This window comes from Rousettus aegyptiacus, unplaced genomic scaffold (genome assembly GCF_014176215.1).
Source record: "Rousettus aegyptiacus isolate mRouAeg1 unplaced genomic scaffold, mRouAeg1.p scaffold_m13_p_3, whole genome shotgun sequence".
NCBI lineage: Eukaryota > Metazoa > Chordata > Mammalia > Chiroptera > Pteropodidae > Rousettus > Rousettus aegyptiacus.
The window spans coordinates 37,747,062-37,765,311 of NW_023416306.1; the positions used below are offsets into that span (position 1 = coordinate 37,747,062).

At 37.9% G+C, this 18,250-nt stretch overlaps 1 protein-coding gene across 10 annotated transcripts in view; it reads right to left on the reverse strand.

Annotated features, from left to right (window-relative positions):
• The window catches only part of LOC107503951 (transducin-like enhancer protein 4), a 135,755-nt gene that overhangs the window by 102,635 nt on the left and 14,870 nt on the right, over positions 1-18,250 (reverse strand). The window contains exon 1 of one of the 10 annotated variants that reach the window (XM_016132801.2): positions 1,198-18,036. The exons of the other annotated variants lie outside the window; for them this stretch is intronic. Coding sequence (XP_015988287.1) covers positions 1,198-1,284 — 87 coding nt within the window. The 5' untranslated portion in view covers positions 1,285-18,036. Of the gene's footprint in view, positions 1-1,197; positions 18,037-18,250 lie in introns of those variants that run through there. 10 annotated transcript variants of the gene reach the window in all.

Genomic DNA, 18,250 nt, shown 5'->3' on the forward strand with positions numbered 1-18,250 from the left:
CCCTTGTTCATTCCAATGTGTGTTTTTTTTTTTTTTTATAAAACCTTGAGTTTATAGAATTTAGATAGTAAAGATACACTCTTCCCTACATCTCAACTTCTCAATCAGTACTCGTTGAATTTCTACATCTGTGGACTTCCCTTTAAACACAGGCACTGGGATTTTACAATCAACTCCCTAATCTCCCAAAATAACAGCACCCAACTAACCCCCAGAAGTTGATTAATTCAGATCCTTAGTTGTAAACTGTTGAGGAATGGCATGTTTTCTTCTACCATAAAAATGTCCAAGTGCATCCTGCGAAGATTTTCTGTATGCAGAGGTTTAGAATATGCTAAAATCTTCCTATACTTAGCAGAAAGCAAGTTGTATGTATATGGAGATTAACTCTGGGACCGTTACCATTGTACTACAGATCTACAAAGGTCCCAGTAAGTCAGATAACAGATTATTCTCTAATAATTTTCTGAGTATAGAAATTTCCTAACAATAGGATGTTACAGTAAAGTAAAAGGAAGAAATGAGAGGAAGGAATGCCACCACTGTGATTTATTTAAAATGCTACAAAGCTTTATCAATATTCACCTTAATTTGTATTATCGGATGGCTCCTTATAGACTTTGGCATGTGATATGTAAGCACATGGATTTTTAATACAAATATATAAAAAATAGCTTACATTTTAATGATAGAGTAAGTAAAAGGAGAGAAGTCTTGAGAGGCAGAAAACATAAAGCAATTATTATTCTTCAGATATTCTTAAAATAAATTCCATCCAGGGTCAGTTCTTCATTTTATAAAAGGACAAAAATGCATTTTCTTTCTAAGTCATTATCGAATGACAGTGACTCTACTTGTACAATCTAGGTTTCCTTATTTCATCAGCAACCCTTCTGACTTTGTAGCTATTCGCTTTTAAATGCCAGCACCTTAAAAACTTTGCCAGCCAAGAGAAAACACAAATTCACCATGAAGTTTCAAACCTAAGCTTTCCATTCCAGTTCTGCATTCCTAACAGGATGGACAAAAACTCAGCTCCAACAGGCAGCAGTGAATAAGGACCCAACTGTGCTGACCTGATTTAATTTACTGCACTGGCCCTGTGGAGCATTTAGCTATCCTTTAAGAATGCTTAAACCACCATGAAAAGCTGCAATGGGAATCACCAAAAACCACTCTCCACCTGGACGAACATACCACAGTGGTTATAGGGTGAAATTCCAGTGTGAGCTGAGAAAATAGAGTAGCATTCACCATACTGAAAGCACTGTGTCTCAAAGGCATTTGGTTGTTAAGCTTTTTGTAGGGAGAGGTGGAGGGAAAGAGAATAAAAGATAATGAGACACTTTGGGGCAGACCAAACTGATGATTCTAATGCTTAGAACCATCTGCCAAGCATATTTTCCTCATTATGTTGTTTATATAAATAAAATAGTCCCTTGCTAGGAGGGCTGAAAAACGTGTGGGCACATAAGAAAACTGAGTTCTTTAGTTTGCCTACATAATCTAGGCAATAAAAACTACTCTAAGAAAACTTACTCCACTGGCAAAATAAAGACCAAGAGGTATTGTATTTATTTGGCTTCTTTAATTTTGGACCTAGGCTATTTTAAGTCTGAGCAACTATTTTTTTTTAAAAAAATCTGTATCAAAAATAGATATAGAAAAGTTGTTTTATTTAGTCATGTCCATTTAACACACATAGATAACAGAAAGGGGTGAGGGGCAGAAACCTTCCAAACTTTTGCCTTGCCTTCTTTAAAAGCCTCCTTTTGTTTAAAAGACTTCTTAATTTCTTTAAGTTGTCATGCCAATGGATTTTCATGGTCAGGCTAATTGGCAGCAGGGGGGTAGGGGGGTGGGATGTGTGTGTGTGTGATTTCATAAAATTAAGCAGGTCATTCCTCACTTTGAAAGCTAAAGTTGCCTCGGAAACACTGCTGCTTCCATGGTCATCTAATTTTGCTTCTTTTGTCCCACAGGACTCAGCTTTAGGGAGGCATCATTTATTTACAGGCCTTTCCACTGGGCTTCAGTGATCAGCCAATAATACTGTGGACACACAGTTCTAATGGCCTATGTTTTGAAACTGAGTCTAATCTAATGGCGTGGGGCCCAAACTCCTTTTCCAGCACAGCCATTAAAGGATGTAGGTTATTGCTGTTGTCACCATTGATATTTGTCATTGTAATGTAATTAGGGCCCTAAAATGATGCATTACAGCCCTTGGCACAGCTTCTATTAAAATCTTTTCTTCTGCTCACTGAACTGCGACCTGCTTTCTGATGAATAACAGACAGACAGCTTTAGGGTAAGGAGCAGATTCATCAAAGAAGTATTTTTCAGCTTTGGGGAAAGAGAGGGAAAGAAAAAGGCAACCTAGGAGGAAAAGCACCAGGGGACAAAAAGCCACAATACACATTTGAATTTCATCTGACCACTTGAAATTCTGATTGCGTCTGATGAATCATGCTTAGACAATATATTCTCAGTCTTCGAATCACATGGTTAATCAGGGCTCTAATCTGCTATCCATCAGCCTATGCCAGCACTGTAGCTTCCAATCAAATTTATAGGTGATGTGGCTCATGCATCCCTGAGCAAGTACATTCACAGATATAGCCCTTTTAAACAGAGATTCTGAAATATAGCTGTTAGGGTTACTGGATGTTATTATAGTATTCAATGGTTTATGGACACTGCTAACTATTATCTTCAGATGCCTACGATATAGCATTAACAGCCCCAACAAAAGAACAATTGTTCATGTCGACATAACAGTAAGATTGCTTTTGCAGCCATAGTTTGTCAAATATATTAATAATTTTTGGCATAGATTACATCTTCCTCTATCCATCAAAAGATTCATTAAAAAAATAAGTTACACACATATTTTCCCACTCTCAACTCACTACCATTCTATTTCCTCCTCCTTTCCTTCGAGCAAAATATTAGCTTTAAAAAAATGCATTCTATGAAATGTCATCTGGCACATGAATGCTGACAAGCTAACTCCAAAGTAGTGATGGCCAATGGACTAGTAGAATGACTGGTTAGTAATGAAACAGAAAAACAGAGAGAAGAAACTTTATCCCTTTTTTTCTTCATACTCCAACTCGAGAGCTATTGGAAAATTTATTAACTACCTTGCATCACAGGAAAGCAATGCTATGCATTTAAGAATACCACAATTCAATCACTTAATTAAAAAAGTAACAAATACTAGAGCACACGATATCAAAAATATTTTTTCTTTACATTACATTAGTCATTTAAGTAAAACAAAAAACTAGTTAAAGCTACACTTGAACTGAATTACATGCCCTCATATAATAGTCCTAATATAATAAATTCGAATTTTTATTTAGATTATTTCTGCCTTTATGATTTCCTTTAAAAATTAAACAAATTTTACTTTAACCACATAATAAACTTGAAAGTACAGATGAATGTATTTTGGTAACCAAAGAGATGTATCAAAAACAATGGTTGGTTTTAAAAAATGTTTCTTGCAATTTTTAACCTCTCGTTAAAACAGGAACATTATTACATAGTATTATAGAAATAAAACAGAATAAAACATTATTAGAAAACCATTTCAGCAGCCAATCAAGAAAAAAATAAAAATTATAGTTTCAGAAAAACATTCTTGAATAATTTTTCACAATTTTTTTACAGAAGTTTCTTTGCCAACAACTTTCCTCAAAGATGAATCTATTTTATTATGTGTTTATCAAGAACATAACACCCATTATATATAAAGGCTTTGTTAAAAGTGAAGAAAAATTCCTTCTTATTCTGTCTGAAATCCTTTTTGAAGTACAAGTAAATCTTGCAACCCTCTCCTTCACACTCCTTTTACCACTATGGAACCAAGATTGTAATTTTATTTAGATCAGAAAACAAATTATCTTGATTTGTTCATCAATCTGTTCCAGATTTTCTGAGAAACAGTACAACTTCTGGTACTGATACTGCCTGCACCTAGTTTAAAAAGTCAAGGGACTAAACTCTTACTAACTTAATAAAAATCCAGACTAAACATAAGGAAAAATATTCAAGAAGTACTGTTCCTCTAAACTGACAAGTCAGTTTTTATCTTGTCATTAAAATTAAACATTACAAGAGAAAAAAACATGTAATAAATAAAACTAATTTTATGTGTTAAAAAAAAAAAAAAAAAACGACAAAAAGCCCAACTGGAATAAGGCTTAGAGTTTTAGATCAAAAGTATTGTTAGCACTGCTAGCATGTTGGTAAACTAGGTGTCTAAATTTTACTTTCGTTCACTTGATTATTTTGCACAAAATATTTTATATTGCTTAATAAAGCAATAAAAATGAAGTGATAACCACATATAGAATCATGTTAACAGGACCTCTATTAGTTCCCTAAAGAACTGATTCAAACTACCAAGACTTTTTGTGTGTGTGCAAAGTATCTTTTTACAAGCTCTTATTATCCCACTTAGTCTAACAAGAAAGAGGTACTGTCTACAGAGAACTCAACTACTATTACCTTGAGACCATACCTAGATGACATGAAAGTGTCAATGTTCAACCATTTATTATCCCCCCTGTGAGCCAGGAATTTAACTAAAGCATGATTCTGATGTTAATATATCAAGCAATGTCCATCTGCTTTGTGTTTAGAGCTCATGTTTATGCTCCCTTCCTGCATGCTAAGTGTGCTAAAGTACCCGGTGTGCAGTTCAGCTAACTGTATACACTGAAGTGCTCCATTTGTTTGTCCTAACAAAATATACAGGTACTACAGAAGGAGCACATATGACTAGGTACTTTCCCAGAGTGTCTTAGTACACCTTCATTTCATGCAACTATTCCAATCTGTCCCCAAAGATGATGTGGTATTTTACTGAAACATTTTCACAATGGTTAGAAAAAAGTGCTTTTGAACTTAAGGTTTTTAAGGGAAATCCCAGATATTTGCCTATTATCATACCTATATCTTCTGGTCTCTGATAATTGTTTTTAAAATGTGCTCCAAATAGTAAGAGTGATATATTAACAAGGGTGAGAATGATGATCATTGTTCCTGATGTCCAGTTACTCCTACAAGGTCAAATCATTTCAGTTCTCAAATCTAAAAAACAATGTAACCAAAGTAATCACGGTTATACTCTGCTGGGGGGAGGGGACAAGTAGGGAAAATGTTAAAAAAACGGGAGGGAAAGTGGGATGTCATGAGTAGGGAAAGACAATGATCTTCTCCATGGAGCTTAACTTCGACCTTCACAGAACAAGGTAGGACTGGTCAGAAACACTAATTACTCTGAGTACTAAGACACCCGAGTTTTACAAGTGCTTATTTCCTAGCACTCCTAGGCTAACCCTGGCAGCTACTTAGTGATTTCTCTTCTCTTCTCATCTTTCTCTCCCTTTTTGCCTCTGAACCTCTCTCTTTTTTCCCCTCTACTCTTTCCTACTGACATAAATATACAAGTGCCTTTGAATGCTAATTCATAGTTAAGCTTCTGATACTTCTCCAGAGTGAATGAAAGGTACAAATATTCCTTGTGCAAATATTCCTAGTGGGTGAAGATCAATTCACCTGGATTTTTCCCAACATAATCTACATTAGGAGTCCTCAAACCCCTGACCACAGACTGGTACCAGTCCAGTCCATGGCCTGTTAGGAACTGGGCTGCACACCTAGCAGTGAGTGGCGGCAGCAAGGTTTTAGCTGTATTTGCAGCCACTTCCCAGAGCCAGTCATCACTGCCTCAGCTCCACTTCAGATCATCAGGCATTAGGTTCTCATAGGAGAACTGGTCCTTGGTGCCAAAAAGGTTAGTGACCACTGATTTACATGATTAAAATGTATGTGAGAAATACCTAAAGACAAAGGAACTTTGGATATTAGATTAAAACCAAAAAAGAAAAAGAGAAACACTAACTTCTTACCAAGTTCTCATCAAGGATACCAGGAAAGCAACGACACCATATACTGAAAGCTATGCTATATTTCTGTCTTTTCTCTTATTTAGGCTAAAGACTTCCTGGTTCGTTCTCGTTCTCGTTCTCTCTCTCTCTCTCTCTCTCTCTCTCTCTCTCTCTCTCTCTCTCTGTCATTTTTCATCAAAGCTTCATCTATATCCACATTTCTCAACATTTCCTTTCCTCTTGTCCTTTCAATTCTAGCACAGCCTCTATTGGCCTTCTTCCTCCCAATTATATCAAATTTCAGCTCTTTGAAGCCATCACTGCCAAGATACTCTTCTGTCCTCTTAGATTGTGTTCTTGCTTTGATAAAGAGCCAGCTCTCATTAAAACCAAAATTTTGCTCTTCTGTTTGTACTCTTACTGCTTGTCCAAGCATTTCTATTACCAACCAGGTCCAGACACAGCAGACAAGTGAATACATAGGCCCTGGGAAGAAGCAAAGGTCTGACCCTTGCATCAAAAAAGGCTGGAGTGAACAAATCATGGCAAAGATGGAGAGTCCTCCCACCTGGAACTGCCTTCCCCAGGTCTTTCCTCAGCTATTCCCTACTCATCATTTCAGTCTCAGCCCACAGGACACCTCCTCAGATACCTTCATTCACCATCCTCTATGACTCCTTCATCCAGTCCCTATGACCCACGATACTTTTTTCTTCACAGTATTTATAATCATCTGAAATAAGCTGACATGTTTTTTTGTTTTCATGAACTAGACTAGTACTTCTCAAACTTTAATGTGCACATAATCAAGTGGAAGTCTTGTTAAAATCCGGCCTGGAGTCTGGTCTGAGAGTCTACACTTCTAATAAATTACAAGGTGATACTAATGCTGTGGGTCCAACAGGCCATATACCCTGAGTTGCAAGGTTCCAAAGAATGCTGGGTCAATGAGAGCAAAGATATCTTTGTCTGTAGCCCCAGTGCCCATTATGTAGAGGGGACTCAAAATACTGCAGGTTCAGGTTTAGGTAGTTTGGAATCTCCTAAAATCTTTTGCAAGCATGCTGAAATTGTTTGTGAATACTTAGAGCAAGACCTGCTTATACCCTGATTTGGTGTGTTTACCTTCCCAACAGACATCTTCTCTGTCATTTAGGATGTCAAGCTATTTTAAAAAAAAATAGTAAGTAATCACATTGATTCTCCAAAAGAAATGCGAATTCACTCTGGACAATTCCTGACCGGTAAGTAAATTAAAGCTACTATTGTGAAACTTTTGTAAGACATGTTTTAAAAGATTATTTTAGAAATACAATAAAGGAGATGCCATTCAACCTTTTTCCTGAGATTACTCACACCAGATAGGGATCTCCTGAACCACCAGAACTGGGATAACTATTAAGACAGCACACTGGAACGGTACTTGTATGCTTTCATGATAAATCTCCACAATGGTATCTCCAGAGTGAATCAGTGGGAGAAGTCCAACAGCCCAAGGAAAGGCCCTAGCCATGCACCGGCATCTCTGTGAAAGAGCAAGTTCCTGATAATCTGAGGTATAGCAAGTCACAGGAATTATACACATGACCACACAAGCAGGCCCAGTTCAGACATATCAATACTGCTCAATGCCTGGACAGCAAGGGCCAGGCTTGTGGAACCACAGAAACAACTGTAGCATGAGGCTTTGGAGAGAAAGAACATGTCATTCAAATCCCTTCCGTACAAGGTCCAGGAATTGCTGCAGTTCCACATCCTATGACTGGATTAGGATACATAAAAGGCCTCCTCACCATCCCTGACAAATCTGTTGGAATACTCCTACAGGAGGGTTCTAGTAATTAGAGTTTTTACTTAGAATCTACTAATTCCTTGCTTGTTTTTATGGAAGGTTTTTTTTTTTTTTTTTTTTTTTTTTGGTCGTTGATGCAGCATATCCCACAAATACCCACTAATGCTCACTGATTCCTCACCCAAACCCTTTTAATGACTCACATAGTTGTAATCCCTGTACATTGGGAGAAGCCGCCTACGACAGGCTGGTTAAGAAATTAAAAAAGAAAGATGTTCCATATGACTGAAAGCTCTCTATAATCAGAGAAGTAGCATTTTCTCTACAATCAGGCTCACATCTACTTCTGCTAGCTTTCTTCTTAATACTTTATTAGGCAGGTTAAGAAAATTAAAGGTATAGGAAACAATTGTCATCTATTTTTGCTCCTGTATTCCTAGTTACTTTTAAAATGTATTTCAAGCTTTTACTTATATTGTGCAGGCAGCTTAAAATATTTAAAAAACATTGACATTTTAAAAAACCAAAACCATGTCTATTCAACAAATATTTATTAAGTACTTACTATTTATCAGGCCTATTTTAGGTGCTGAATGAAGATACAGGGATGAACAAGACAAGTAAATCCCTATTGTCAGAGTTCACAACATAGGGGTGGGAGACAGAAACAAATATGTTAAGTACATAAAGAGGAATTTCAGATACTGAAAAATGCTAAGGAGATAAAATGAAGGATCTAAGAGAGAAGGCTGGGGCAGCAGGTGAGTATGGTTTAGACAAAATCGAGGAAGGACTTCATAGAAAAGTGACTTAAAAGCTGAGATGTGGCTGAAAGCAGCATGGCCCAAAGACATGTAAATGTACATGTTATTAACAGGTATTGTATACATAAAGAGCTTCCTGACCAAATGACCTCAGGGAACTTAAATAGGTTTCTTTCTTACCCTTTCTTCTCAAACTCTTAGAGATTATATTTTATGGAAAACATTGGGCTAGTCAATGGCTTCCAGCCCTGGCTTTACACTAGCATTATTAGTGGATCTTCCACAAACACCAATGCCCAGGCATTAGCCCAGACCAATGAACTCAAACTCTTAGAGGGTAGAACCCTGTATTTTATTTAAGAGATCCCCCAAGCGATTCTAATATATAGGCAGGATTGCAAACCATTAGGCTAGAGCACAGGATGCATGCAATAAAAAACGGTGAAAAATAAGGGCAGAAAGGGTTTGCTGAGGTCTGACTATGGAAGGTCTTGAATGCCATGCTAAAGAGCTTGAACTTTATTTGGAAGGCGGCAAGGACCTATCAAGGACAATTTCCAAGAAAGCTATGATAAATACCAGACAAGAGGTTAAGACACTCCAGTGAATTTCTGCCCTCCACCCCCCTTTCTTGGCACTGATTATATTTGAGTGGCTGTGGAAGGACGGAAGAGATTTATAACCACAAAACATACCACAAGAGGAAAGATGGAGAATGAAAGATAATTTCAGAATAAAAACAACAAGAATTCCCATAGCACCACAGACTTAGGAAATTCAACAAGACACTTTCAGATATAAGCTCATTCATTCACTACTACCCTAAGCTGGCAGCTATGGTAGAAACAGCAGTGAATACCTAATTGATCTGGGCCCCTGAAGTGTTGTTTATAATCTAGTACGGTAAAAGAGTAAATGGAAATAAGCACAGTAACAGAAACCACGTGGTACCTAGGTGGTACACAGAGGAGCCCTAGAAATGCAAGAGTGAAGGTGGCAGAAACTCCTTCTGGCTAAAGTCATTTCCGTGGTTTTGGGGAAAGAGCAACATGTGAGCCACAGTTTTCAATAACTGTCTACTATACTGTCAGGCACTGTATTACAGTCTGAGAAAAGAGTAGGGAAACAAGACAGAATTTATAGAGCCCCAAATCTAGCCAATGAGACAACACTGAAAAACGAAAGACAAAAAAACTAAATGTAGGGTATTTTTAAATGCCTAATAGAGGACTCTTGTTTCCTTGAGTAATTAAGGGTGAAGTGAGTCTACGAGACAAAGAAGGGCAAGGAAAAGGGCGAAGACATTCCGAACAGGATCAGGATACTGCATAAGTGTGAGCTATTCATATTGGACAAATGAGACAAGTGAAAAGGAACAGTGACAGCACAAGTTGAGGCTGAAGAAGCAGATTCAGAACAGCCTAGTATACTGGGATGATCTCTACCTAGTTAGACTAGTTAGAAGGTAACTGATGATTCATAGTGAGAATCACCTTAATATGGTGGCTAAGGTTGTCCATCATCCTCACTCTCATCCTCAAATTCATGGAAAGCTTCTTCTGTGCTAGACACTTTCAAACTCGGAATAATTTTAAGAGGATTACCTTTCTCATCATTTTACAGATAAAGCCAAGGAAGAGTAAAGTAGTTAAGTAATTGACCATGTTCAGATAGCTGGAGAAAAGTACACAAATGCAGGTGTTAACTGGGAGTAGATTCCAAGAGACCAGATGATTGACTGAGTGAGGCTGAAGAGTGAGAGGAAAAAAGAATTATCACCTGCCTCTGGGTTTCTGGCTTGAGAAATTGGGTGGATACTATTGGCATTTCCTGAGAGAGAGTATGGACCATGGGGTTGTGGGGGAGAATGTCATTTTTAGGACATGCTGAGTTTAAGTACCTGTGAGTTCCCAGTTTCATACAATGGTCTCAGAGGCGACATCCAGGCTATAGAAAAAATGGGAGATTCACCTACTTAATAGAGTGGACAAAATTACCTATGTAAAGGTTAAAAGGAGCAGAGAAGAAGATAAAAGCATTTTGGAAATACTGGCTGGATTTCCTAAAGAATGACCCAATATGAGTAGATACAGAAGTATATACTCTGAGCTCCTTAAGCCCAGATAAGGGAGCAGAGGAAGGCAAAGGCTACAGACACAGCCACCAGCCAGGAGATCAGCTCAGCAGTCCAGGTATAACAAAGGTCTGATAAGAGTGATGGTGGGGGTGAGGAAAGGAGACGTGCTGCACAGGGAGAATCAACAGCTCATCGTGACTCCCCTAGATTTGCACAATGAGAGGAAGTAAGAAATCCATAATTCCAATGCTTAAGGTCTGGATATGGTGCTACCAGTCATTAAAATAGGGAAGTCACCAGGCTGATTTCAAGGTTTGTTCTGGGGGACAGTTACAGAAAGGTGAAGGAAGACTCCAGACTCAAGTGACAAAACATTCTGAAACACACACCAGATACTGTGAATGATACAACTGTGGAGTACCAATTCCCAGGTTGACTCTCTCATTACTAATTCGGCTGAACCATGATATGTAAACCCCTAAGTGATTTGGGTTTCCATTTCTTCAAGAAATGGGAAGAATAATAGCTGCCCTATATCTGGCTGGCAGAAATATTTATGGAGGTAGACTTATGAATGAAATCCCTTAAGGTAAATAGTTCTGTTCTAACACAGAACTGAGATTAGCTAGTACTACAAATTGAGTAGCTGTGTTGTTAAGTATTGATTCAAGCTTAAAGGCTCTTCCTATCTCTCCATTAAGAAGGCATTCCTTACTGGGATGGGGTGGGGCAGACTCACTGGCATAGTAATGACTGAGGATAGTAGGACAGTGCCTCCCAAATTACTGGAAAGAGAAGTGAGGCTGAGCCTCAAAAAATTTGCTATTTCTCCACTGTCTTGAACTATGACCCAGAAAGACATTCTCAGTATTTGTTTCACTACTGGCAAAGGATCTCGCTTCCTCTTTTCTTGGTAAACAGATACTTGCCCTGGACGCAGTAAATTTATTGAGTGGTAAAGAGTAAAGAATAGCAGGCTAGGGGGAGAGAGAAAGAGGTAGAGGGGAAGTCAGGCTTAATTTCGAAGCTTCTTGCAATTTAAGATTTTAGAATAACAATTATGTGGGACTTATAGAAATATGTGCTTTCCATTAGGTAGATGGTGAAATGGGAAAAAAAAAATTCTAAGGCAAGCTATTAAGAAATAAGTACTCCAAAGAATGTAAACGTTTTACATTAACCAAAGCACGAACAACAGTGTCTCTTAGAGCTTCCTACTTGTGAACCTTTGTCAACTGCCTTGACATGTCCTTTCCATCTTGAACTTGATTAACTTCAACCTAACTTGCTTTTGAACTTAGCTTTATTTTTTAAAATACATTTTACATTATTTTATGAACTTCAAATTCCTAATTTATAAAACCCTAATAAAATTTTGATTAAATTTTCTAAAACAGTGCTACTAAAAGTACTCAATCCCCAATCCCCATATTGAAATTCATCAGCAAGAAAGTAATAGACTTTGCCAGAATTAAATCAATCAGCTGCTGTTTAGTCCAGGTAGGTGGGGTTTTTAATTCTTTGGTTTGTTTGTTTATTTGCAATAAAAACATTTGTCTCAAAAGAAGACATACACTGATTTATTGTCTGGTACAAACTCCTTATTGTACTGCCCACCTTTAAAAATCAGTTGACAGACCTGCAGCAGTCCACAGACCACACTGAGTAGCACTGCCCTAAAGCAACACATCTAAATCACAAACAGTATTCTTACTCTCTGAGACTTTATAAGAGGTGATAGGTATAATCCTTCAGGGCAACGGAATTATCCAACACAGCCCTATTAGATAGTGCATTCCAGGATCCTCTCTGCCTGGTTTACACAGAGAAACTAAGTATTCGCAATTAAACTTAACTATGGAAAGGTACGTGAAGGCCTAGAAATCAGTTCTGTAGACACCCCAGTTAGGGGTCTTCCTGCTCAATCATGCTGCCTGCTAGTCTGTTGCTGAACTACAACAACTACAAAAAATACAGTTATAAACAGTATTTTCATACTTCTAAAGTAGCAAGGTTAAAGAACAGCATGAAAAACATTACAGCTTAAAAATGTTTGTGTTTCTCCCACACAATATACAATTCAAAATTGGAGTTTTGTTCACTCTAACTTACATTTAATAAATTTCCTACGGAGAACGTTCTCAAATGAGAAACCAAATTAAAATAAAATGTACTACTTCATGATTCTTTCTGCCCATTTAGCAAAAACATTATTCAGGAATTAGAAGTCAATATGGGCAGGAGAGCCACTGAAGGCTGAAAAGAGACAGAATTTGGAAGGGTAAATACCTATGAGAGTGAAGTCTCAGTGAGCAGAGGAGGGAGAAATAAAAAGTACCCCTCTTCTTTGTAGCAATGTACCAACCCATCAGTCACCAGTTGGTGCTCAGTCAGGCTACCTAAAGCAAGGCACCATTAAAATTACTAGAATTTGCTGAATTGTTCTGAGATGCAATGAGAGATTATGTACACTATGTATCAATCTTGACATCCTAAATCGGGGGTCTCATTCAAGCAGCACATGGATTCCCATACACTACATAAACTACATCATAGAAATAAGAAATAACATAGAAATAGAAGAAAGTTTGGAGATTCTTTGGCTGCTTGCTACTCAAAATGTGGTCAGTGGACAGCAGCATCGGAATCACCTGATCATTAGAAATAGAGACTATCAGGCACTACTCCAGACCTGCAGAAACAGAATCAGATTTTAACATAATCCCCAGTGGCTTCCATGCACATTAAAAGTTTGAGAAACACTGCTCTTGTTCACTAGCTCTCAATCCTGCTGCACATTAGAATTACCTCTGGAGCTTACTGAAAAATACTGATGCCTAGGTCCCAGGTTAGGGGACCCAGAAACCAGCATTCTGATCTGGTCCTATACCTTCTTTTATGAATATGGATGAGGAACTGAGACTCAGAAAAGTTAAATAATTTACCAAGACCACAGAAAGTTACTGGTTGAATTAAGAACAGATCCTAGAAAATACCCACCAAAAAAAAGGTTAAAGAAGCTATTACCAATAAATCAAAATTAAAAGATCTAAGGTTTCATTTTCCTGTATACTGTGTTGTACTTTTATACTTTTAAGAGAAATAAAAACATTCATGTTATTTTATGTACTACCCTTTTAACCCTGATCTTTTTTTCAACATGGGATGGAGGGCATAATTCTCCCTCAGTTACAGCACAACTGGGGGGTAGGGGGGAAAGAAGGGAGGTGGGGAGTGAAGGAGAGACAGACAGACAGACCTTGAAACTTCAGCCTTTGTTTGGCTCCTGCCTAGGTCGGCAGTTAGGTCAGAGTGGTAGGAGGACCCTAAGTGATTCTTTTTCTTTCTAAAATTTCTTTAATGTTCATATGCAACTTTTTCGAGCAAAAATAAAAGCACTTCAAAACTACTTTTTAAAGACCTCAATTTAACTTAGATTGAAAAATCCAAAAACAAGGACTATCACTGTGTTTTGATTCTAAGAGTTTCCAAAAGCAGAGAACTGATACTTAGCACACCTAAGACAAGAAACTTTTGTCCCAACTGCTGACCCTTTGGTGGTTGATGATTATGTCATTACATTTAAACTGCCCATAAATTAGCAGTAGGTACATGGGTGTGTGGTGGGAGCTGTGGGTGGAGTGAAGGAAATTAAAAGCTGCGGTTAGACTTGAAAAAAATACCCATAGAACAACGTATGTTTCTAACAGTTGAAACAGACTGCATGACAGACAGCAAAACCACATTTCCGCATTTTTTTTTTTTTTGGAATGGATCTGTGGCTTCATGCCACCAAGCAATATTTTGGTTTACCAAAATGTACTCTATGGCCTTTTTAATTTCATGTTTACTTAACTTTCCCTACTATCATTGCTGTTCTCACTCAACTACAGCAGCTTAAGACAAGTGTCTAAAAGGGGCAAAGTTTGTTTTTTTTTTAATGGTGATATTGGTTAGCAAGAAGAAAGTTTAAAATACAGGATATGCCTCATATTAGAAAAAAAGGAAGAAAATTAACCACACATATAATTCACATTGACTGAAAGCATCCATTGTAATTTCAGTAGTTAGCTCATATATAATGAACACTGAGAATAACTACTTCTTTTGAAATACAGCAGTTTCTCAAGACAATTATGGACTCAGCCTCATGTTTACATGAAATTTCTTAACACAGAAAGGACAAGAAATCATTGACCTATCTATAATTCTTGGCCAAATGATATAAAAATTAAAAAGAAACAGAAAAGAATTGAGCAAAGAGTTTCCATAGCTGATGAATAATTTAGAGGATTCTGTGCCTATTTTTAATGTTAAAAAAATCTTTAAAAGAAAAAAGTAAAAAAAATCATAATTTGCAAACTCCCACTATTATATCTATATAAAGGTAATGGCAGTAATCAAGCAAAATGATGAAGAGAAATCCTCTCTCATACACTGACACAAAGATCGAATACCCTCCTTAAAATCCTAAGTTCCTAAAACCACTGCCCACAAAGGGCTGCTTGGCAAAGTCCACTATGGCCCGTGTACAGAAAAAAGGCACAAATACAGGTCTTGCTGAAAAAGGATCCTAGTGGTTCTGGGGAGGAGTGCAGATTTGGCATGAGATGAAGGAAGGTGCTGATATGAAGAATGACAGTAGAAAAGCAACAAACTCACTTTCTTTCCCTCCTCTTCCTCCTATCACTCTCTTTTCTCTTCTCTCTAGGCACCTCACCCCCTACGCATAATTAAGACCAAGTTTCCCCCTCCAAAGTCTCTTTTTCTACTAATAGGACTATGATTCTGTGGTGTGCAGAGGTCACTGTATTAGGGTTTTCTACTATGCATTTCCACACCCCTCATCCAATGAGCTGCTGGGTCACTTTGATTCCTTTCCAGCCCGCACGTCACCTCCTCAACCCTGTCCTTATCCAGTCATGTTCCTCTTCACTCAAATCACTTTAACCAATATTTACTGAACATTTGCTATCAGGCTCCATATTAGCTGCTGAGAATTAAGCAAATAGGCATAGTCCCTTCCCTACTGTCTGCTTAATCTTCCCTTTGCTTTCCTTCAAAAACCCACATACTAGAATTTGCATTCAAGACCTATTATAATGTATCCCAAACCTACCTCCTTAACCATTCTCTCCTCTATCAGGAAACCAAGGTGGAAATGCTAACCAGAGCCTGAATATGCACAGCATTTTCCTACCTCTGTGGCTTCTACTTGGAATCCTCCCGCTTCCTTTCTTCCTGCCTAAGTGACTCCCTCTTCCGAGGTCCCACTAAAATGTCTCTATATCCTCAGTAACAGCATCCTTAATTGCTCCTACCAGAAAGACTTCCTCTTCTTATTCTTACGTCACAACAGTGCCATCACCACATCTGTGCCTTGTACTGTTCACACTAGTCCAAATGCCATAAAAAGACTAGAATCTCCATGGAAGCAAGTATTATACCCTTCATAACTCTCTAGTTCTCAAAGCACCTTGTGCATAATATGAGGTTAATTAGCATTTGTTGAATGAATGATTAAAAAGCCAACATAGCATTTGCCTTCCATCTGAGGTGCCCAGAGCTACCCTCTCTTTACCAAGTAACTCTCCCACTAAAGAATACAAACTCTTCTTTAGAAAAAGAATGATTTAGTTCTTTTTCAGGTTTAAGTTTTTAGGTTATAATCTTCTTAACCTTTGTAGGTCCAATTCTAGATATTTCTGTTTGAGAAGCTAAATATTTCCATTTAGAAAGTTAATTTGGGGGGTGAACCTCAAACAAACAAAAGGTGGCAAATACATGCCTATAAACTGTAAAAGTGAGTATTAAAGAAAAAGTAGGATTTATAAATCTAACCTAGGAAGCTGACATGAATACCTTCCACCTCACAATCCAAATCCAACAAAGATCTCAACAGATCTTTATCTCTATGCATCCACACTGATGCAAAATATCCTGAGAGTTCTTGCTTAGAGTATAAGGAAATCCTATGAGCTCTACTTAGATCTGATTAAAATATGTTCTAACTATGGGCCTTGGGCCTTCTTCCTAGGCCAGCCATATCAAGCATCTGGAAATGAGCTGCCATATTAAAAAGCATGGTTTTGGTACATAAATCTACTATGCCTGACTCGGCCTCTCCTAAATCTGAAACCTCGTAAATGTAAGAAAAAGGCTAACAAGGAAGTAGCGCTGTCATCTCCACATTTCTGGAACTTACATAAAGGTGAAAGTTCTAAGAAGGGCTCACTGGAATTTTGCAGTACACAATTTCTCCATTAAGAAACGCAAAGAAGCATTTTGTTTTTCCCAACGTAGCCAAAAAAATGTTCAAGCAAGTAAAACAGGTTCTCTAATGACTGCCTACACATTCAAAAACAAAATGAACCCATGTTCTGGACTCATAGGTTACTTAGAAAACTCGAGGTTCCATTTTGTTTACTTATTACAATGTGATCAAGACTGGACAAAGACAAGCACAATGCACTCTGAGCTAACCATGAAGTTAAGTGAAAGAGCAGAAGGTCTATTTTGCAGCAAGATCTGCCCTGATTTCTCCATTGGGGCAAATCAGACCAAGGTGTCATTTTGAATTCTCGGGTGGCCCAGTCTCTCACATACATTTTGGGTCTAACCACCTGGGTGTGCAGGAGACTGGCTCAGGTACCCGAAAGTGTTCATCACAGACAAAGGAAGGCCTATAAAGAACAACACTTCTGAAAAGTTGTTTCCTATAAAAGAACTAAGACTAATTCTGAGGCTTTCAATGCGTAGCCAGGATAACTGGGTGTCAATTAAAGCAAGACATTTCTGCTAGTTCAACAGTTGCAATACAAAAGTCTATCACTCTCCCTTCTTTAGGGAAAAGAGGGTTACAGAAGATAGTGTAATCTCATTCTTAACCTGTAATAAGAACCTACTACCACCAACTCCACTCCGCTCATCATCATGAGAAAGAGAAAACCTCAAAAAACAACTATAGTTTTATAGGTTCTCTAGAAATGACATAATTAACTAGAAGCCAGACAAGGCTGATTCTTGGCTTCTATGCATTAGATACCAGTAACACCTCTAAGTCATGATGATCAGAAATTATCTGCACACTTCCAAAGATTTTTGGGAGAAAGTAACTGTCCTGATTTGAGACCGCTGCTCTAAAAAATAATTCTCAAACTCTTTTGTTTAGGTCCCAGTTTCCTCACTGGATCAGTGAGTGTTATCGACTTTTCTCCCACCAATAAAGGCAGTCGATTTTGCATATAAGTTGAAGGACTATGTGGATCCTTTAAAATCCAGCCAATGACCCCTAATCCCATTCTCACCCCGGGTAGGTACTCAATGGTTTTCCAGTCCTCTGGATATTCCCATATGGTTATAAAAGGTACTGTGACTTTTTTAAAAATTTCATGATCAGAAGTACAAAAATATCTACAGGCTTGTGGTCATCAAGCCATGAGCCAGCTGTGTACTTGTTCTTTCTTTCTCTCTCTCAATCTCTCTCTCTCTCTCTCTCTCTCTCTCTCTCTCATTGTCTCTCACAAACACACACAAATATATATATATGTATATGTATGTATGTGTGTGTGTGTGTGTGTGTGTATACACACACACACACGCTATTTTTCTCTGACTAATTCATGGCCATGTGCATGGCTCTGCACCCCTGACTGAAAAACTCCCCCCAAATCATACTTCTAATCAACAGTTACAGCAGTAAAAAGTCTCGAGG